This window comes from Coturnix japonica, chromosome 3 (assembly GCF_054131305.1).
Source record: "Coturnix japonica strain WE chromosome 3, WE-NBRP24, whole genome shotgun sequence".
Classification (NCBI taxonomy): Eukaryota; Metazoa; Chordata; class Aves; order Galliformes; family Phasianidae; genus Coturnix; species Coturnix japonica.
The window spans coordinates 84,804,910-84,827,929 of NC_140665.1; the positions used below are offsets into that span (position 1 = coordinate 84,804,910).

At 36.7% G+C, this 23,020-nt stretch overlaps 1 protein-coding gene across 5 annotated transcripts in view; it reads left to right on the forward strand.

The window, feature by feature from the left end:
• Nucleotides 1-23,020, forward strand: part of CSMD1 (CUB and Sushi multiple domains 1) — an 883,639-nt gene that overhangs the window by 304,868 nt on the left and 555,751 nt on the right. For all 5 annotated transcript variants that reach the window (XR_014944901.1, XR_014944902.1, XM_015859302.3 and 2 more), the window contains exon 3: nucleotides 3,049-3,161. Coding sequence is in view for 3 of the 5 variants with exons in the window: in XM_015859302.3 (XP_015714788.2) it covers nucleotides 3,049-3,161 (113 nt within the window). In the remaining 2 variants the exon portion in view is untranslated. The remainder of the gene's footprint in view (nucleotides 1-3,048; nucleotides 3,162-23,020) is intronic.

The following is a 23,020-nucleotide window of genomic DNA, read 5'->3' on the forward strand; positions in this document are numbered from 1 at the left end:
TTCAGTGTATTTTATTTAGTATTTGCCTTCAGTGATGTAGCAAGGAGTTTCTAGGGAGCTGCAATAAGGGTGCTGTTTGATTTGTATCACTTGCTATCAGTGTAACTTTTGAGGTAGTGTCTTCCTGTAGCTTTGCATTTTTGTGTGGCATGGGAAGTTTGAATTTATGGTTGCCTTCATTCACATTAAAAATTTAGGAGTAGTGTGTAAATCCTGAAAGGTTATGATAGTGATGGCAGGCAGCTCTTTAGTGTTTCATGTAACACTTACTGACCTCCATACGTTTCCAATAGGGAGCTGAAGACAGCAGTAAATTTTACCCTTAGCTTCTGTCTGGTAAGGGCTCAACGACCATTCCCTCATCTGTGCTTTGTATGTACGTTATGTGCTCCAAGCCCCTCAGCACCTTGGAAGCCTTGCACCGCACTTGCTGCAGCCTGTTAATGCCTGTTTTGTACCAGGGTGTCCCCAGATATTTCCTCACAAGTGGAGATGTAAGCAGAGCCAGTGGATCTGCTGAGTATACTATTGCTATGCTGTATCTTATATATGTATGTATGCATATATAATGTATGTATGTAGACCTTACTAGAAATGTCTGAATTACAAGATCTACAAAGTGACAATGCAGAAAGAAATGCTTTTTTTCAGTTAAAGTCTAGCTTCAGTACTGGTGTATCATTGGGTTTTCTATTATAGGTTCTGTTCCTTCTTTATGGACCAGCCAACTGTAGTCCATCTATGGATAAAAGGTGTTTTAGTGTGTGCTTTGTGCAGACTCATGTTATTGAAAGTTAAGGAAATGAGAGTATTTTAATGTTTCTCTGTGTGTTCAGTTTGAAGCAGTGCAAGTTTATTGAATGGCAGTTTTATTAGTGGGGCTTTCTTAGCACAGAACTGTCTTCTTGAACTGCTGCTCCCATTCTGGTTGCGGTAAAGGCCTAAAAATTAATTGCCAACATATATTTCCAGAATAAAGGAACATTGGAAGGTGTGTGATTTCTTCTGCATGATAAAATGAACGTGCACAACAAGTAATGATTCATCAGGTATAATTACCCAGTGAAAATGTTAGTAGGGGGAGAAAAAAAGACTTGGTATGTTAACAGTGTTTTCCTTCTGGAAATTACTTTGACGTATGTGAATAACAATCAAGGTTTTAATCTGCTATCTAGTTTTTATCAGTTTCTTGGCATCTGATGTCACTTTATGTCAGCAAGTGTACTGCAAAGGCACTCAGATAATCTGTTAAACAACAGAAACAGATTTATTTATTTTTTTTCTTTTTTAGGATTGCAGTAACAATAAATATGCTGAAAAAAAAAATATTTTAAACCAGTGTATTATTTTCTTCAAGTCTGTTACATATCTACCTATTCTTTGGACTGCAAAAAGTTTAGGTGTAGTGATTAAAGCTGTGAATGAACACATTTATCTTCCTTTAATGTAAATTTCAATGTCAATTAGAGGAAAAGGTCATCTGGTATTTCAAAGGGGATACTACAGAAGCTATTTTAGTTAATGAGCTTGTCTTTACAAGTCCACACTGTAGGAGTGATGCTTATTACCATAATAGAATCAAAACAGGATGCCCTAGAAACAACAGCTCAAATGGGTTCTAGTAGGTTCATATACAGAATCATAGAAATGTCAAGGTTGGAAAAGACGTCCAAGATGATCCATTTCAGCCATCCATCTACCACCAGTATTTCCCCACTAAACCATGTCCCTTAGTACAACATGTAGACATTTCTTGAATGTGGTGACTTAAACACCTCCCTGAGCAGCTTGTTCATGCATGTAACCACTCTTGTAGAGAAGTGTTTTCTAATATCCAGCCTGGCACAACCTGAGGGCATTCCCTCTATTGTTAGTTAGGCACCCACCCTACTTCAATCTCCTTTCATGTAGTTGTATAGAACAATAAGGTCTTCTTTTCTCCAGGCTAAACGATCCCAGTTCCCTCCACTGTTCTTCATGTCTTATGACATGAGGTCTGTGCTCCAGACCCCTTACAATTTTGTTGTCATTAAGAACCAAAGCCTTACAAAGCAGAGAAAATACTTACCAGGAATGACGTAGCTAAGCTGCGTAGTTCTGCTTTTATATAATCATTTCTTTTTCAGTTATTTCTTTCTTTTTTCCTCTCCTTGCTTACGTGTTGTGGAGCGTTGAAGCTAAGTTGTATCTTTCTCCGTTTCAGTTTGCTTTTCCTCCTTAACAGTTTCCTAAAACAGAGTACTTTGAAACCCTACTCAAAGAAAGAGAAAACATGCATGTAAGATCAGAAAATACATATCCTAAATTAATAATGAACTGTCATAGCTGTACAATATAGATGTAGGGCAGTAGTGATCACCACTATGATTTATTAAATAGGACAAGAAGAATGTTTCTGTAAAAACTGTAACATCTAAATAGATAGCGAAGGTGACAGAAAATACAGAACCTGAATGTAAGATGTGGCAAGCTGCATGGTAGTTCTGCAGTTTTGGGTTTGAGGAGAAAGTTGTATTGGTTAGGTCCAGAATTGGAGTAAATGAGGTGGAAAGAAATAGAAGTAATAGGTTGATGAGCACACAGAAGGTAAAAAGATTAGAGAAAGTTGTTAATTAGTGCATGGGATACAACATTTAAAGAGGAATAAACTGCAGAAAGCGTTTCATGACTTACGTTGATTTGATTATACGCCTTTATCTTTATTTATTAAAGCTCTTCTCACTCATTCTGATCTCTGACTCATCCAAGTTGCTGTTTGTTTTCCAAAGCTCAAAACTGGAAAGACAAGGCAGCAGCTGACTGGTGTAATTCAGGTGTAGATTTTTGTCTTGGACATTTTCACATGTGAGAGGTAAAGGTAGTCTGAAATATAATTTCAGCCTGGCTTTTACTTATCCAAAATAAAATATATCAAAGTTTTATTTAATTACTTATGCTTCTTCTTCTGGAGGTGTGAGTTATAAGGCTAACTATGTCTGCTGGGGAGAGGAGAGCTTTAATTTATCTCTTTAAAAGGTTTTAATTATTTGTACCTCTTTTATTGAACAGGTTATCTGGATTTCAGCTTCCATCATCTATTGTGAGTACAGGTTCTATCCTCACGCTCTGTTTCACCACAGACTTTGCTGTCAGTGCTCAAGGATTCAAAGCTATCTATGAAGGTAAGAATGATTTTCTTATCTGGTCTTTTACTTGGAATACATTTTTGATGCTGAAACTTTTCCATTTTCATTGTTTTGGGTTTGAATCATCATTGACAATTGCATAACCTTTTTTTCTGACATATTTAAATGCTACTACATCATGGACAAAGTCTTCATTTTGACATTTAATTCAATCAAACTAATACTTTAATTTCAGCTGGGATTTTTAATCAAATTTGTCAAGTTTCTAAAGCTGGATTAGGAAATGCTTACATTTAAATGGGTTTCTTGTTATTTCCTGAATTTCTTTTGATAGCTTCCTTAGGCATTGCCTGGCTAGAGGGCTTTAATGATTAAAAACAAAAATGGAGATGGATGTTAACTGGTCCTGAAAATCAATAGATAATCTTATAGTGGGGAAAACTTGTGTATGTATGTATGTTATATTCTGTTATTCTTCTCCAAAACCAAAGCAATTCAAAGCCAGTTTTGCAGAAGGTATACTAGAGTACAGTGATGACTGCACAGTTCTGGGAGAAAAAAATAAGTCCAAGCATTTTGTATCTTCCAGTGTTAACCAAGAGGCAATCTCATAAAATTGGACTAGATCTGTTTTTGCAATGTGATGATTGGTACAACAAGTTTTGAGATCAGCAAACTTTGGGAAAATGATCAGATGCAGTGGTATAAAGACAGTTTGCTTCTGTTTGGGTAGTGCATATAGTTTTAGTGTACCTTCAGGACTGTATTTAAACTGTTGTGTGTGAATGTCAGGTTGTTTGTGCTTAATTTTCGGTGCTTTTTCCTTATTGGGAAAAATGGATGGGTTGCTTATCAGTTTGTCTTTCCCTGATAGCTTTTTCCCTTTTGCCTTGTCCTCTAAAGCTTTGTCAGGTGAATAGCAAGAATGACTGTGATGAAAAGCTAGGAAAGTTTAATATTTTTCAAGTTCTGTTAGGTAAGTTGAGAAGGAACATGGGTCATCACAAACACCAGAAACTGCTACTGCTGTCTGAAGTTGCTTTCTACGTAGATGTGTCTTTCTCTTCTAGCAGTTGCGTATGGTAACATAGTGCATTCTTTTATGCAAGCTAAGCAGTTGTTTTTTTTCATATGGAAAAAGATGGTGAAGAATGCTAAAAGATGTCTCCTGACTGTCATCTTCGGAACACATGCACAGAGCCACAGACTGTAATATAATGACACTTCCTGCTGGCCTACTTTCTTGTAAAAACTGCAGCAGGAAGATCTGTAATTAACAGTGGCGTATAGCACCACTCTCTGGTTAAATAACACTGCCCCCTTTGAGATTTAATGCTGTAAATCTGGCGCTGTCCACAAGCTTTTTATTGGCTTCAGAATATGACAGCTGGCTCCCAAAAATATGGTGGAGGTCATTCAGCAGAATGTTGTAGTTTATAGACAGGCAGAGGGGGCGGGTGACTTGGGAGGGATTTGCAGAAGAAGTGGGGTGTTAGGTGTTCATTTTCTGAAAACTGGGAGTGATTTCTGTATCAAACTCCTAACTCCTGTAAGGGACAATAGACTCACTGAAAACCTATAGTTAAAAATAAAAAAAAAATCCTATAACTCTCCCTGACTGCTCTTTATTTTTTTGCTACTACGCCATATGTAATTTTGTAAGTAGGTAGGTGATTGACCTCTCTGAGACAGCTGAATACAATGCAGATGTTAGTAGTCACTGCAAGTCTTAATAGCCACTCTGCTGGCTACCTATCCATAAGCTAGTTTGCTTTTAGTAAAAGTATCTAGTTGTCCCTGGTGCTAGCCTGCTCTTTATCCTTCTCTGGAGAAAATGAATTGCTGCTCAGTTGGAAGCATTGGGAAGACTGAAGCCACTGATTCCTGCCATTTGAGATTTTGGGACACTGTGGTTGTAACAATTTGAGAAATGCAGTTTTAAGCATCTTAATTGGAGGGAAGTTTTAACAGCATGTCAGCTGGCAGAGACAGCATGTTTAATAAATATATATATTTATTATGATATCTAAGGGAGTGATTTTGTAACAGATTTTTGTATGGAAGGTAGAAAAGTCTACAAGATTTAAAAGTAATTATTGAGATAGGGAAATTCCTTTTTGTCACTATGTAAAGGCAGGCAAGGGAAACCTGGATTTGCATCACTTGTCTTAAGGCAGTGGATGAAGCAGGTCTGAACAATTCAAACTAATTACTTTGCATAAACTTCCCATATTCTGGGACTCTTCAAAAGTAGTGTTTTTTAAAAATAGCTTCTGATAGATCACCCTTTCTCAAGTATAAGAAAACTTCATCTTCTTAGGATCGCTATCTTCATGCATTCAAAAAATATAACTGATAAGTGTATTCAAGGTTGGCTGTGCTATTGAGAGTCGGCACTTTAAATGTGATCACTCTGGGTAGCGTGACAACAGTCTTTCCTGACAACCAGGAAGGATTCTCTGCTATGCTGAGCTCATGCTTTTCAGAGCAGAGGCAGTGCTGTTGGGAGGTTTCTGCATTACTGTCTGAAGGATGCTCTTTTGAACTTGCGCTGTAGTGGCTGAGGTTAGGGCACTGAGCCAGGAAAGAAGGTACATCAACCACCTTTCAGCAGCCTCTGAGGACATATGCCAGCACCCACTGCAGGGAGAGAGCATTGTGTGCCATTGCCTGAGCTGAGATTCAATTTTATGTGTTCTAGTGAATATATTCCCAATTCCCTGCTTCCTGTGCAGAAATGAAATACTTGAGTCCTTTGTGTTTTCACAATATGTAAAAACAATGAAGCTAGTGAAATCACATACTAGTATTCTGAGCACTCAAACGTTATTTGAACCTATCTGACTCTGCCTGCTGTCATCCATATGCCACATGAATATTTATACTTAACGAAACCTGATTTTTGCAGCAGTACTCCAGCGAGAGCCATCTACTAGTGTTAACAAGACACTGATGTAGCTAGGCAGTTGTCTGGATCTTAGAAATGGAGGTTTCTTTACTGTACTGTTACTTCATCAGGTTTGTAGGTCTGCTTATGTGACACTACTATTTTTAACTACAACATTAATAATACTTCTGTCTTCCTCAGTGCAGTGCAGATGGGGGGTGCTTGAATCAGTCTTACTTTCTGGCAACTTTCATCCATGGGATTTTGAGACATATTAACATCAAAATATTTATACATTGTAGAATTTGTAAGTTCAGTTCAACTTAATCAGCTAAACAATCTATTGACCATTATTGTCACTTATAAGTAATAATTAAATGGAAGACTAAAGGTTTGGGATTTGGGAATTGAATTCTCTTTCTGTAATGTGTTTGTTTTTTGTTTTTTTTTTTATTGCTTGTGCCTTACATTGTAAGAAAATTCCAGTTAGTCTTCAGTAGGAAAGGGAAAGAACAGTAATATTCTGGCAACTGGTGCAGTTTTGTTTAATTCTCTGTAAAAATCAATTTATTTCCTGTTTCTTGAATGGAAATAACCAACTATTTATATATTTAAGATGCTTTGGGTGCAATAAATTTCAGTACTGTTGTATTGCTGTAGAAGTTTTCTCTGGATAAAATTCTCTCTGGATAATTCAAAAGTATTCCTCCCACGAAGTACACTTGGATATGCTTGGAAATAAAGCAACAGTAAATGAGGGCAGTATCTGAAATGTTTTGCACAAGTATACTTGAAATAATGAGTGGTAAAATGATTGTATGATCTTTCTCTTACACTATTTTCTGCCATGTATTCCCATGTTCAGGGAATGCAGCTGTGAAAAATATGATGTTCTGAATGGTGGAAAAACTTAATTCTTGGTATGCTGTTAGTCCCGTTCCAAAAGCTTCACATGCCAGGGGCCCTAGGCCTGGACACAGTACTCTAGATGGGGCCTTTCAAGTACAGAGCAGAGGGGAGCAGTGGCCTCTGTCTCCCTGCTGGCTGTCTCTCTTTTGACGCCACCCAGGATACCATTGACCTTCCAGGCTATGCTGCCTTCTGCTACTAAACGCTAGATAGCCCTTAGCAATCATAGGCTCATTTTAGACTATCTTGATTTCTGTTGCTGCTACTGTTGTTTTTGTTTTCAAAATACATTTTGTAATGTAGTTAGTTCAGTTCTGGTGTATCTGGTTTGTTTAATGTGTGCTAGTATCTTTCTTTTGACCTCTGTTCTACAGTAGCAGGTTTTCTTTGTCCAAGGAGGAACTCTTGGATTTCCTTGTATCTTACCTGCCCTTAGGGTATACTGCCTTTTTTCTTTCGGTCTTTGAATTCTCAAAGCTTTCTGCTCACACTCAGCATTAACATTTATACTGTCAGTCACCTCTTCCTGCCTCGTGTATCTTCCCTGAAGCTTCTTTTTAAATTCTTTTCAGCATCAACAGAAGAATGTAGTGATACACTTCCACAGTCAATTCTTAGAAGAATTTTTTTCCCCTCTTGTTTCTTCTACCTAAATGTCTATCACTCCATGTTCTTTTTCTATTCATTATTTTGGGTGAATATACTAAATTACTTTTTAAAAATCAATGAAACTCTTCCACGCCCAAGTTGAAGACAACAGCCTCTTGTAATGACACTGAGTTCAGATAGTTATCTTGAGACTGTGGTTTCCCCATCAGCAAGGATGCAGTCAAAGTAAGAGGCCTCAGGGCTTAAGCTAACATTCCTCCTTTGCTCAGTGTCTCCAGTAGGAGTCTTGGTTGGTTTGTTTGCTTTTCCCCAAGTACACAAATATTTTTTGGAAACTTCAGAACTGGAAGTTTTAGGAAATTCTTTCCTAGAAAGAAGTGTGTAATGAAACTTTATATGATTGAATAAGTCCTAGTTGAATTGGTAGAAAATTAAATGGTTTTTACTTTTTCCAGTAAGTTTTTGGGCCCCTCACTGCAAGAAAGATGTCAAGGCCCTGGAAAGTGTTCAAAGGAGGGCATTAAAGCTGGTGAGGGGTCTGGAGCACAGGCCATATGAGGAGAGGCTGAAGGAGCTGGGAATGTTCAGCCTGGAGAAGAGGAGGAACAATTAGATGTTGTGTTGAAGGACATGGTTTAGTGGGAGCTATTGGTAATAGGTGAATGGTTGGACTGGATGATCTTTTAGGTCTTTTCCAACCTGATTTGGTGATTCTCAAATTCTGTACAACTTGCTATCAACAAAGGTGTGTTTTTTTGTTTGTTTGTTTGTTTTTTTTTTTTTTTGTAAAGGAAAAAGGAATTCTGTAAAAGGCTTGCCTGCTGTGTTATTCTATGGTTGAGCTATGTCAGCTGTATTATGCTTTCCAGCTCGAGTAGCTCAATCTCTAATGTAAAGACAGCCTTTGTGTTGCTATTAGCTGTTGAAAAGGGGATTACATTATTTAAGATGGTTTTGGAACTGTCTTTTTTACTGCCTCTGATTCTGGAGAAAGGGATTATGTTGTGCCTTCTAGTGACTTACTGATCCTTATAAAAATTACTGTTAGGTAGTTCTTAAGTAAAGGACATCAACAAGCTTGGTGCTGATGGTAATTTTTTAGCCTCTCTCCACAAAACTTATTCTCCTATTTGGGATCACAAATACAATAGCAAAACGATTTCAGAAAGAACAGTGGACTTACTGGAGCAACTGTTCACTGAGGAGTAATGTCAGAACTCCTGTAATTCTGAAATAGTGTTGGATTTTATTTTTTTTTAATTCAGCCACATAAGTAATGTATATTACTTATACATGTTTTCTCACAATACTTTTCTAAAACAAGTCATGCAGCATGACTCAACATAACTGGCATTTTTGTTTCTTCCCTTTCACAGCCAACTGAGATTTGGGGGAATAATTTTTCATGTTCGTAGCCTTATAATTTGACTAGAAATAAGATTTCAGTTAAGCAGCCTGTGTCTCAGTCCAATCCTTACCTCAGATTTCTTGTAAACAGTGACTTCTACCAAATACCAAGATGTCAGTATCAAGAAAGGGTGCTGGTTACATAAGGAACCTATATTCAGCTCATGTTTAATTTTTCCTGAAATTTATGTCCCAGGCATGTTCCCACATTAGTAAAGAGAAAAAGGTATCTAAGATATATATTCCTAGTGTTTGGTGTGAATTGCCAAATTGAGAAAAATCAATCCTTGATGTGTTTACCCCCAGTCTCTGTTTTGAAAGTTATACTTCATTTTCTAATTATTAGATGTATTCCATAGCGTTTAGTCATTTTCAGAGTGATCTACATTAATATGAATGTCTTCAGTGAAATGCAGCTGACACCTTGTGGGTTTTTTTTTTTTTTTTTTTTTTTTTTTTTTTAAGGAAGTCTAATGCTGTGGCTCACTTGATTTCTGGATTTATTTGTCAAGAAAGTTGTTTCTTTGGCTGCTACAATGTAGGAACAGTTGTGTTGGGAATTTCTCAGAAAATAAGTATGTTCTCAGCTATAGTTATCTCATTTCTAGTTTGTAGCAGAGACCCTTTTTAGCTTATTTTTCTTCTTTATATTAATTCTAGATGCAATTTCTGACTTGAAAAAAGAAAAGTCTCTGCGTGCTATAACAGTTACTTTTGCTGACCACTGTGTACTTATTTATACTTACTCTACAGTCCTACTTGGCGTGGCAAAGATGGCTTATGGCTTTGGTGTCTTGTTTAGAAAAAAAAAAAATAGCATCTCTGTTTCATCTGGAAATTCTGCCTGCAAATTTTTATTCCTTTTCAGCTGACAGCGTTTAGACTTTTGCAGGGTGAAATAATTATTTTCAAAACAAATCCTTTGGATTAGAAGGCCAGTAAGTAAAACCTTGGCTTTGTTACCTTACTGAAGCCAGCAGCCATTATCCTGATTAATTAAATGTAGCATAGTCTATTACTGTAGATGGTAGTCATATAAATACAGCTACACACCTTGCTTTTCATCTACTGTTGTAAAGCTTTAAACTATTAATAACTGTACTTTAAATTACTTTGTTATTTATATCCTTCTCATATACCGAGGGCTGCATTTGCATAACCTTTCATGTTTTCCTTCTGTAATTGGAATAATAAAGCACATATCTAGAACTTCGCAACAAAGTACACTCAAAACAAGCATGTCTAAAGTCCTGCTCTTGTTCAGTAATTAATAAATAGCTGGTATGTCACGTACCTGTGAATTGTGAAGAAGTGGACTTTGTTGGCTGTAGAACGCTTAAAGTAAGCACTGCTTTTTAACTGTTATTTAAGAACTGTTAAAACCATCACATAATCTTCACCTTGTGAATGTTGGAAGCCAAAGCTGTTATGCAATATTGCTGGACTACTGTATATATTGCCTGTCTGGATATCAATTATTTATTCATCCAAAGAAAGTCATTAATTTCATTAAGTATACTTCAGTGCTATAAACGAGTTGGCAAAATGGCCCTGAGTTCTCGTTATTATGTATTTTCTATTGGCATCCTTTTCCACCAAGTTAAAAAACTCTGAAATCTTTCATCCTGTATATATCGAAAGACTTTCTGACAACTATATTTCATTATTCATGCATGATAGACTTCTAAGAGATCTTGCCTTAAGGTTATTCGAAGCTGGCTTATTTGATTGACCTGAAAAGTGCCTTGAGAGGCATAGAAGGCTACACGATTTCCTTGACTTTTAGATCTCTGCTTTTCTTATGCATGTTTAACAAGACAAGGCACATCTGTGTGGTGTCAGTGGATTATAAAAGCAAAATCATAAGAATGTTGAAGCAGCAGGTTTGGTTGTAGTGAATCTTGTGTGTGAAGCAGTGTGCGTTTGTAAACCCAAGTAGTAATATTTGCTAATTAATCTTAAATACCTAATCATTATTGATCCAGATCAAACTTTAAAGAAAAGGAAAAATAAACAAGACAAACAGTGCAGTTAAAAAATGTTGTGCACATGCACTACTTATATTCTGCCTTGTCTTTTAGTGTTATGCTCACCCTCTCTGCTCCTCTGGATCTACTAGTTGATAATTTCTTCTTCTTCATTTTAGGATGCAATTGAGGTCATTTTTGTGCACTTGCAGTATTTTATACCTTTCTCAGTTCTGTGTTTCCATGCTGTGTCTGTATCTTATATAGTGCCTCTCGCACACATTGGATGCTGCTGTGTTCTCTTTGATACTCCTAAAACCAATTTTGTTGGGGTCTGTATTCCTTTAACCTCCTCAAAGTTGTTTGTACCTGTGGAGTTTCCAGTGCCAAGTCTGTTCTTCTTTTCTTCATGTACTTCCTGAGGTGTGGGAGCCATAGTGGTGAGTCTGGTCTCTTTTCAGTAGTGCGTGGGGATAGGACTAGGGGTAATGGGATGAAAGTACAGCATAGGAAGTTCCGCATGAATGTGCAGAAGAACTTCTTTACAGTGCGGGTGACGGAGCACTGGAACAGGCTGCCCAGGGAGGTGGTGGAGTCTGTTTCTCTGGAGATATTCAAGACCCGCCTGGACGCCTTCCTGTGTGACATGGTGTAGGGAACCTGCTTTGGTAGGGGAGCTGGACTCGATGATCTCTAGAAGTCCTTTCTAACCCCTACAATTCTGTGATCCTGTGATTCCTAGTGCTGTCTTATGTGTCTACACTTCTTGAAGACTCTGTAGTCAAACAAGGCCTTTAATTTCCTTTTAACTATAACTGTGTTCACTTTGCACAGAATAATTTTTTGATGCAGCTATCTATATAAAATGATGGTTGTGCCATGGGGTGGAGTGGGGAGGGAGGTGGATATTATCCTTAAACATCTAGTCAATTAAAGAAATTACTCTCACTGCTAAACTAAATGAAATAATTCTACAGACAAGTTGGGAGAAGTTTTAGACAGTGCAAGACTGACTGTAGGAAGCCTGAGTCCTGATTAGAAGCACCAATTCACACAGATTCATTGTTACAAACACTGTGTGCATAACTCAGTTTTTTCCCCTAATAAAGGTTTGCAAAGTTTTTGTGATTCAGTCAAAGCTTCTATCATGATTTGAGTGATAAAATGAAATTTGTTCAGTATTTTGCCAGGCAGCTGGGGTGGACTTCACCTGAGTAAATCCCTGTCTTCCTGGTAGTCAGCTGCAGAGCTAGTCATTAGCTTTAATCATTAAGTACTTTCAGAAGGCAATTAATGTGAGGTGCCTGTGTTCGCATGAGGTGAATCATGTTGAAGCAGAGGTGACTGTCTGCTTGTGATAGCTTTATGCTGAGAGGGGAGAGGCTAACTTAGTTGTCTTCAAGTTGAGCATTTTAATCTAAGGTTTAGATTGCATATCTCGCTTGGCAGAAAGTCAGCGCTTAAACTGATAAGAAATCTTGTAGAAAAACATGCCTCATCTCCATGGAAATCACTGATTTCAAGTGTGGTTTTAATTAAGAATGTTACTTTCTTAGATCATCTTTAGTTATTCTGCATATTTGTATTCTTTGAATCTTTAAAAATCTTTCATTTTTGGAGACTGACACGAAGTCATGAGATATTCTAAAACAAAGTGGTGCAGTTTCTCCCTCCCACTTCTCTTCTGAGATGAAAAACTGTTTTTGGAAGAAGAAGCTTATGAAAAAAATGGAGCTTTCTGCTGTTAAATGTGAGAAACTTGCCTTATTCATTAAAAAATGCCACCAACTGGAATGTGCCCTGTACATGCAGCTCTCCATGGTCAGCAGAGAAATATATGGCCAAGTGGCCTCCTTGACTTGGTGAGATGACAGTAGGTGTCAGCAGGCAGGCATTTGAATTTTGTCCTGTATTCTGTTAAGTGAAGTAAGTTTTTAAACTGACAAATAATGGGACAGAGTGCATTCATCTTTTATTCTGATACAATGCAGCCATAAAGAGTATTATTTTTTTAAGTAATAGTTTCCTTATTTTTTAAATTTTCTCCTGCCGATTTTATGTTAAAACATCAATTGCAAGAAAGCACTGAGAAGCTGCAATTTGTGGAGGGAGGGAGGAGTAAGGCAGTGGGTGATTGGACAGCTGTTGTGTGTAGGATACTGAAGCTCTATGCTGTCACTTCAGCTTTGCTGTAGGAGTTGTAGGAGTTTAGTAAATGGCAACATTAATGCACAAAACCAAAGTGGAACATATTTCAGTACTGCACATGTGATCAGGCTTCACCTTGGCAAGAAAGCACTTTTTCCAGCATTATGTTTTTAATGTTCTTAGCCCTGGGTTAGACAGAAAGGGGGCTGGGGGGCGGGTGGAGGTTGGGAAGAAAACAAACACGGATGATACCCTCTAAACTGAGTGTGAAACCTTAGATATGAAATGAATTCAATCTATAGGCAGATTGTACAGCGTGGTGAGACTCTCTACATGAATTCAATCATAACTTCAAGTTTTAAAGATAATGCTTTGCTATGCTCATTGCATTCTCATCGGTAGTAGGCTTTTTTATGCTTGAGATGTACCTTTTAAAATAAAATTAAGAAACAAAAGCCATAATATTACTCTGCTACTATGTGTGTTGCAAAATTAGATGTCATAACAACTTTTCAAAGAATGACTGTTCTTTGCAGTGCTTAACTCATGCTCCAGAACTTCAGAGTCCTCCTGCCACTTCAGCTGCCCCTAATTTCTTGATTGTTTTTTAAGAGTTAGTTTGTAACTAACATAAAGGCTAAATTGTTTCATTTAAAGATAAGAGCTATAAAGGCAATTGGATGTTCATTTTAGATTCTCTTTATTATTGTTTGTGAGAGATGAGGAAGTGTAAGTGGGAAAAGAAAGTACTATTTGTACACTTACTAATTCAAGCTTTTCTTCATGGAATTTTGCTATCAATTTAGAAATCAATTATATGATATTTATTCCTTGTTCCAGAAATACTATCAACAGCTTTAAATACTGAACAGATTTACTGTTTTTGTTTTAAGAAGTGATGAAATGAATTCTGTTTCCAGCACACTCAGGGACCTTTGAACTTTGAATGCTGCAAAGTGTTCATTCAGAAGTGAGAAGTAGCAGTGGTATCACAAATCCTAAAACCCACTAATTCACTGAAGCAAAGGGAGTGAATACATGATGTATGTTGGCTGTTCCAAAAGTAATGCCTCCTATATATTTCTATGGAATCTATAATGGATAGAAAAAATGCAATAACACAGTTGAATAGAACAAATTATCAGCTTCAAAATATTCCTTTTGGTCATTCTTCACAACTAGCTATGCATTTTTTTATTATTATTATTATTTTTTTTTTTGCCAGTGATGATCAAGAACTTGTATGCTGTGCTCTTGAAAATTCTGCATTGGTTAGGTGACCCTTGTTTCACAGTTGCAGTGATAATGTTGTTGCTATGAAAACATTGCCCACACTGTCCATCTTTTATCTTTAGCAATGGCAGCCAGATTAAGTTCTTGCCAGGCTCATTTTTTCTTTGCATGTCCTAGCAACTTCCTTGTACTCTTCCAGAATTGGCTGATATTTATTATAAAAATGGTAAGCTGTTTTTCCCCACCATCCCTTCCTGGAGTTTGAGCTAAAGTTCCCTGCTCAGCCAGGCCACTCTTTTTCCCTGTCTGTTCACCTTATGGCTCACAGGAAGAGCCTGTTCCTGTACCTTTAATATTTTCTTCTTGAGGAATAGTTAGCCTTCCTGGATCCCTTTGAACTTCAGCTCTGACTCCCAAACGATTCTCCCAACCAACATCCTAAACAATTCATACTGCTCTCCCAAAGTCCAAGGCAGCAGTTTTCCTGACCTCTCCGGACTTCACCAAAACCAGAGTATTCTGTTCTTTTGTCATTACGTCTAGGACAGCATCTCACCATCACATCTCCCATCATCCTTTTCTGTTTGTAAACAGCAGGTCTAATGGGGTGCTTCCCATTATAGGCTCTCTTACCAGCTGTGTCAGGAAGTTATCTTCCACACACTCCATAAATATCTAAGACTGCTTCCTCTGAGCTGGATTGTATTTCCAGCAAGTGCTGGATAATTTGAAGTCTCCCACAAGGACAAGGGCTAGCGATTTCATGACTTCTGTCACCTGCCTGTAGAATGCTTCATCTGTGACTTCATTCTGGATGGGAGATCTGTAATAGACTCTCACCAGGATACTAGCCTTGTTGGCCTTCCCTTTGGTCCTCACCCACAAGGACTTTACCTTGCCATTGCCCGCACTGAGCTTTACAATGTTAGAATGTTCCCTAATGTAGGAAGCCACCCCCTGCCTCTTCTTTGTTTCATATCCCTTCTAATGAGCCAATAGCACTCCAGCTGTGGGAGTTATTCCACCATATTTTTGTGATGGTGACTCAGCGATAGTTTTCCTGCTGCACAGTGGATTCTAGTTCTTGCTGTCTGTTGCCTGTGTTGCATGTATTGGTGTAGATGCACTTAGCTGGGCTATTGGTCTCACTCCCAACCTTGGCATACTGCTCTTAGGCTCATCTCTGGTGAGCCTGGTTTGATTTTCTTCCTTCTTCAAACCTAGTGTAAAGCCCTGTCAACTCCTGGGCTGGAATCCTTTTTGAGGTGGGTGGATTCTTATTCATCACCAGCAGGCCTAACACAAGATGAACTGTCCCATATTTTAAACAATATAGAAACTGTAATTTCTGCAGTGGCACCAGTCTTTTAGGAATTTATTGATCAGGTGGGTTTTTCTTCTCATTTCTTTCTCATCTTTCCCTTCTGCTGAAGGGATAAAGGAGAACATCTGAGCTTCTTCTCCCTCAGCTAATTTCCCCAGTGCCATAAAGCTTGATAGACCTCGGGCTTCTACCTGTGCTGACCTGAGCTACCAGAAGTGGGTACAGTAGATCATCCTATGTTAATATTTATAATTATTTTAGAGCACCTACTGTTACAAAGAGTAAGAAAACAAGATTTTGTCATTGCAGGTAGTAAGAGGAAAGTAATTAAAAGTATGTTGGTACAGTGGGATGTTTAAAAATATATTTACAAAGCTATGTTACCCTAACATACAGCACAGCAATTTGAAATGAGTCGCATCAAAAAGATAAGCAATTGCTGCATGAACCACTACAAGTGAGGAAATCAGTAAGGGAAGAAGAGAGAAACACTAGAATATGACACCTGGGAACTTAATTTAGACTATTTTTCCCATTTAGGTTATTTGAAAGTTTTTACTCTCTGAAATCCTACCTTGTTTAGAGTCATAATATTTAATATTAAAGTCTGAAATATTTTAGCATAGTGAGATGTAGCAAGAGTAAATTTGATAAGCAAGGCCCGTGGAGCTTTCCATAATAATTTAGGCAATTGCTAGGAGACTTTTATGTTTTTAAATTGACTTTTATGTTACTTTGACCCACACAGTAATGTAAGTCAGTGTGTGACTGGACAAGTAAGCAGCATAAAACAAGGTTGAAACTCGTTCTCCCTACGTTAAGCTTTGTTTAAAATCATGTATGCTTGGGTCTGCTGATAGACAAGTTGCTCTACTACTGAGGTTCTCTTTCCACTGCCCTTATAACTACATCTAACCTGAGCATAACTCAGTGTAATTTTCAGGTGAAAGATGACAAATGCTGGAATGTGTTACTTCCAGTGAAGCCTTAATTTCTTATGCCACAGAATTTTAGGTTAAAAAGGGAACAAATGTCTGCAACAGATTGCCTGCTCCTTGGATGCACTAAATATAATGAAATGAGTGTGAATTGTAAGTATGAAGAACTGGAGAGAAAAAATATCTCCCATTTCACTGCAGTTCTCATACATCAGCTCTGTGCCTGTGCTGTCAACCTTTACCTGCAGCCTTAATTCTGGTGAATGAGAATCAGGCAATATGCACACAGACATAAAACAAATCCCCTCTCATCTCAACATTCTCTAATATAAATTCTCCAGCATTGCATATTGCCAGTTTACTTATGTGACTGTAGAAACACAAGCTTTGTTTGATATTAAGTTATTGAAGCAGGAAGGCTTCCTTCAAAGGTTAACTCAAAACAAGTCAGTTGTTAACAATGAAGTCTGGTCAAGGTGGAGAGAAAAAATTGTGGCAGCCACAAAAAATACTTCAAGAGCATATTTATCCCTGAGCTCCAGGGGAAAGAAATTGTCACTGTGTGTAACAGCACCATCTGCTGACTGCTGCCATAACACTTTCATACTTCTTTCTAAACATAGCAATAGCATGTACATATGCATATTCAAAGCACTGCTTGTATTCTGATTTCTTGTCCTGCTTGAAGTTGTAGCTGCCTTTTTCCCTTTTAATGTTGTGTGGCTTGAAAATTTGAAGCATTTTGAACAGTGTGTATGTGTATATATATATTACAATCTATATTACTGTAATAAAAATCAGTAAAATATTACTTAAAAAGAAAATAGTTAAAAAGGAGCAGGTTACTCCTTTTGAATACTTTCTCAAGCAGGAAGTACTTCCTAAAACATATAATATAACATATGATATGGTAATGTCCTATCATGCTTTAGAAAGTCCTGTTAAGGTCTTTACAGGAGTTTACTTACTTTACTGAATCTGACTTTTGGTGAATATTCTTTTAGAGTAGCAATATGAATCAGCTGCTTATGGATCTGCAAAAGTAGCTTCTAAGAGTCTTCGCTCTGTCATCATATTCTCTTTCTCTATAGAAGTGGGAATAAATAGATTGATTCTTATTAAAGTTTTTCAAAATTCTTTTCAGTAGCATCACAGGAGCAAAGGAGCCTATTGTTATGTAAAATATATTGGAGTACTCAACTGTAACACATATTAATTTAGACGTGTGGAGACCTTTTATCTTGCAGCTGAATTACAGGATGGTACACCAGAAACTTCAAAGATTTGGGTGGAAAAAGGTAGTAGATGTTTCTAATTGGTACAGTCTCCTTTTCCTCGGGCCACTCAATGACCTCCTTTATCTTTTGATTTTGTTAATGGCCACATGTAGAAACTGGGGCCTGCGTTTCTATACCACTTTTTTATTTTTGACTTATTTATCCTTACTTATCTCTGTTCACTTACTCCTGATGCATTCACATAGAAGAAAAAAAAGTTTCTGTTTATAATCACTAATATCCATCTGATGGGTACAGGCACTGTCCTTGAAAGGAGACTAATAAGTAATATTTAACTGTAAAAATAGACTTTTGTGTACATTGAAATTTTATATAAACTTAATTACAATGATTTTATGTATTTCTTATTAGCTTTAAAGGCTTCATAGAAATCTATAAATCTTTTATGACATTTGATTTTGAATATGTTCAAGATTAAATCACACTGAAAATGTAGTGTTTCTATAAAGAAGTTATTTTAGTCTTAAAGTTCATATTTTTTCTCCTGGTTACATCTACTGTCAAAGATGTTGAAAAGACAAGCAGGGAGGTAAAGATGCCTTGCTGTAAGCAATTGCATGGGCCATTAGTTAAAATGAGTGTTTAAATGGATAAGTGATGCCCTTTCAGATTATAAACGTAGGACTAAATTAGTAAAAGCACATGACTCAGCAAAGTTATTTGTGATCACTTATTTCAGCTGCATAACGTGAAAACTGGAGATCTGTTTAGTACTTCAATATGTCATTAAATTCCATACGTATGATATTGTCTGTATTGTATCTGACTTCTACTGGTATGCTCAAACACTGATCATTTGGAGTGAGTAATATATTATAAATTGTATTTAGGAAACAACCACAGAAGTAGATTGAAATGCATTCCTCCCTTCTGTTATTTCTCTTGTATGTGAAGTAGAAAGGTGGTATGCAGCCATCAGAAAACACTGATAACATTATATTAATAAAGAAATGAAGCCAGATTATTTGAACAATATTCTTGTTGCAAAAAGTCTTGTTTTGATCAAAACTTCTATCTCTTTTTGTATTGTTCTTCAGGCCTTCAGATATTTTTCATACAGCCATAATTCAGGTATTTGTATTTATACAAGCCTTCTCATGAATGTGTACTGTAATAATAAGAAAACAGCCCTCCTGTGTGTGTTTTGACCATTCATTTTATGGGGACACTGTGTGCTTACCTACAAAATGTGTGTGTCTAGAAAGAATGTGTTCTCTATTAGTGTAATGCTGTGGTTATCACTGTAGATTCTTTGTCCTCACTGTTTCTTCCTTCTGTTATTTTCTGCTCCATCTCTGCTAGAAATAGGTTAATTGTTCATAAATATGCTGTATTTTTTTAATTAAGTTTTTGTCGTTGTTGTTCAAATGCCCCTTCAGAATAGCAGAAATTGGAGGGGGGGGAAAAAAAAAAAAAGTAATCTAAGGTTAGTTTGGTTATAGTACTTTCATATTAAACCTAACCTGGTAGTTAGAAGAGATTAGTAATAATTAATGTAGTGGTTCAGTTTCTTCTTTAAAGTGCAAAGTTAAGAGTGTATTACATGCAGTCTGAGAGGCCCTTACAGTTTGAATAACACTAAGGAAATGCTTGTGCAGCTGTTAATGTTCACTTTGCATTCTGAAATATAAATAGACCTTTTCTATGTTCCCTTCCACAATAAAAGAGGCCAAAAAGTAATGAGGCAGATGATGATCCTCCTTTCCTTCTACAGTAGCTTGCACAGCTAAATCAGACCATAGTGGAGGAGAATGCCTCTGCTCTAATGGAGAATTGCCCTTGAAATAACACAGAGATCATTCCTAAATTTTAGGCAGTTTTCTTTCTCTAGAGATTTCACGGCTCTTCTCTACCCTTCTGTAAGTCAATGAAAAGCAACAAAACAAAACAGGCTGTGGTGAACTGGATATGTTGTTGTACACAGATACTAAGCAGGAGCTAGATAGAACAACTGTTAGGCAAGTATGGGTAGATACTCAGAGTACTCTTTTCAAAATGGTTAAATAATTGGCCATCTGAAGAAGTGATCGGCTGAGTGAAGTTCTGAAGTCCCTGTTGTAGGTTGAGCACTATTCATTAGCTTTTAAGCACCTATTGTATGTGGTTGCAAATAACTTTAAAGTAGTTGTAAGATTGGAAGGTATCATCAGAAAGAGGGAAAGTGATTTGAAGGGAAACCCCTTAAGATAAACTGGATAAAGGTCAAAGAAAGGCAGTGGCAAAATTCCTTGCTGGTACAGAAGTAATGTGTAGTACACATTTGAAGGGAGACTGCCTGGAAAGCGTTACCTTAGAAACTTATGATAAATCACAAGTGAACATCCCCTCCTTCTACTGGGTGTGTAAGGTAAGAAACCAAACAGTACGAAGTTGAATAACTTCAAGCATTGTGATTTTATTTTTTTTTCTTCTTCTTTTATATGCTAGTAAGGGCTTAGGCTGAATTTTCCATCTCACTTCCGGCACAACACGTGAATAAATACTTAGATTAAAAAAAAACAGAGTGATTTAAGCAAAAATGTTGAGGGAAATATTTTTCTAGTCAAAGGTTGTGAAGAAGAAATTGATGTATTCAGACAAGTGAAGAATCAAGAATGATATAAGAAGAAAAAAAAAATAAAAATAAGAAAGAAATTATGTTGCAAATCTTCAGGGAATAGAAAGCTTGATTCAGATTTGGCGCAGATTTAGTTGTGAAGGTCCTTACAGTTCTACTTTTGATTACTGTGATTCTTAAACAAATATCTTCATTCTGAAAAACTTCACCATTAAGTAGCTGTTATTCTAAAGGTGCTGCATATGAACTGAGTTGTAGCAAGTTTAAGCTTATGGAGGTATCAGACCTTTTAAATTCATGATTCACTGTTCCTATTTGAATTTTCTTACACAATTTGGTGCTTTGTTTGTACTGTAACAGTGAATTCTAATTACTATAGTAAGACTTAGTTACATGAAGCTTCATATGCAGAATAGAATAATGAACACTTTGAATGACTATAGCTTCTCAGTTGAAAAGTACTGAAATTTTAATTTCCAGTTGAGTTGTTTTTCTACGGTTTCATCATTGATATAGCTGTAAGCTAAGCTTAAGGACAGAGTGATTACAACTAACTTGTTAGGCATTGAATTTACACAATAGCTGTGATATCCATGTCTAAATATTTTCTTTGTTTAAAAAAAAAGAAATCTAGAACACTTATTTTTGAAAGCTGTGTTATGAATGTGTTCCTGTTATCTTGAGTGTAGCATGTCATAGATGGCATGGGGTAAAATCTTTGCTAGGGACTTCCTTAATCTACAAGGTGATGCTATGTGAGGAAAACATTATCCAGAAGTTACAAACAATATTTAATAATAAGTAAAATTCTAACCTCATTTTAAAATCTCTTCTACTTGGTTAGAGTAACATAGAAAACTTCTTGCTTTATTTCTGAAGGAGAGGACTCAAGTAACTGAGCAGTGGCACAGGCTGCCTGAGGCTGTGGAGTCTTCTCTTGGAGATCTTCCAAAGCTGCCTGTACGTTGTCCTGGGCACCCTGCTTGAGCATGGGTTGGGTCAGAAGGACTAGAATTATCTGCCAGCCTCTCTCACTTTGACGTTCTATGAATCTGTAATTCAGAAAATGGAAATCAAATCAAATGCTTTGCATTTAACCTTTCACAAAAGTAACACTACTTCAATTTGCATGTTGCAGTAAGAAGATTAACCTGAATAATGATAGATCGTGTTTAGCTCTGAAGGAACTGCTCTCCTTCTATGGAGATATTCAAGACCTGTCTATATGCCTACCTGTACAGCCTGCTGTACAAGGCCTGCTTTGGTAGGGCCGTTAGACTTGGATCTCTGAAGCTCACTTCATTGTAGAACCACTACAATGCTGTGATTCTTTGCTATCATTTTCTGTAAGAAACACCAACTAGTACAATTCTGAATTCTGAATGTTTTATCCTAAATACTGGACATTTCATACTCTACTTTTTTTTTTTTTCTTCTTACTGTTTTTATCTTATCCTTCAAACTCATTTTTCTTAGGAAATTTGTGCCAATTCCTGTAACTAAACAGAGATAATTCCTTGAAATATAGTTTAACAAAGTGTTATGGTCATATATTCCTGATACATTAAGTGGAAATGCGCTGTTAATTGAAGTCCACTTGCTTCAGTCGCTCAGGCGACACAAGGAATCTAAACTGAAATAAAGATGTGCAAACCCACATAGATAAAGACTTTAGGAAAAAGCAAACTGTTCAGAAAAGTGTTCTAATTTTTTGAGCTTCATACACTACAGCTGTACCAAAAACTTGAGACAAATTGCATTGTTACTAAGTTGATCAATTAAGTATTAAATTTTCAAAAGCAGTATTAGCTTAATCTTGCTCCTACTAATGTCTGTAAAAGTTCTCATGGGGAATAATGGTTAGCACTTGTACTGAGCTTATTTGAAATTTACACTCTTAATCAGCTATTTTGTTTCTGTAGCTGCTATGCATATGGATACTTATAAGTAAATGTAGGTTATGGGGGTGGAAATTGTGCCTGCTAATGCAAAATCTTTTTTCTCTTTAGGACTTTTTCACTTCAGTTTGGCTAATGATAACACTTTGTCGTTTTGTGTGAGATAATCATAGAATAAAAGGAGACAGCAGAACAAAAATGCTTTCTCACACTGTCCAGAAAGTTCCAAAGAAGTGAAAAATCTTCCTTAGTCTTATTGTTCTTTGGACTCTAATGATGAAGGTAGAATAACACTTAAAATAAACCCACACATACTTTTTCTAATATGTCTAGTAAACATGCTTAATTAAGAGAAACGGACTTTTTAATCAATAGAGTTTTCCAGAATGTACTTGATTTAATGGTAAAATAAAACAAAGAAAAAATTCCAGAGCTGACATAGATTGATTATCTTGCGATTGGTTTTTACACTGTTTTTCCAATGAATTATGGCAATGCTAATAAGTAAGATCAACAGAAATGCTTGTTTTGAAGTTTAAGAGGAAAAGGTTAATTATATATATACATCAGCTAAAGCATTACTACGGCAGCAGTCATGAACTGAGATATAAAAGGTGTTTTCAAGGTTAAAAATACCCTTTGCTATCTCAATTGCCTTGCTCTGCTATCAGCTTCACGTGATGCTTTGATTTAACAACTGTCCTCTTCTTATTCTCTAAA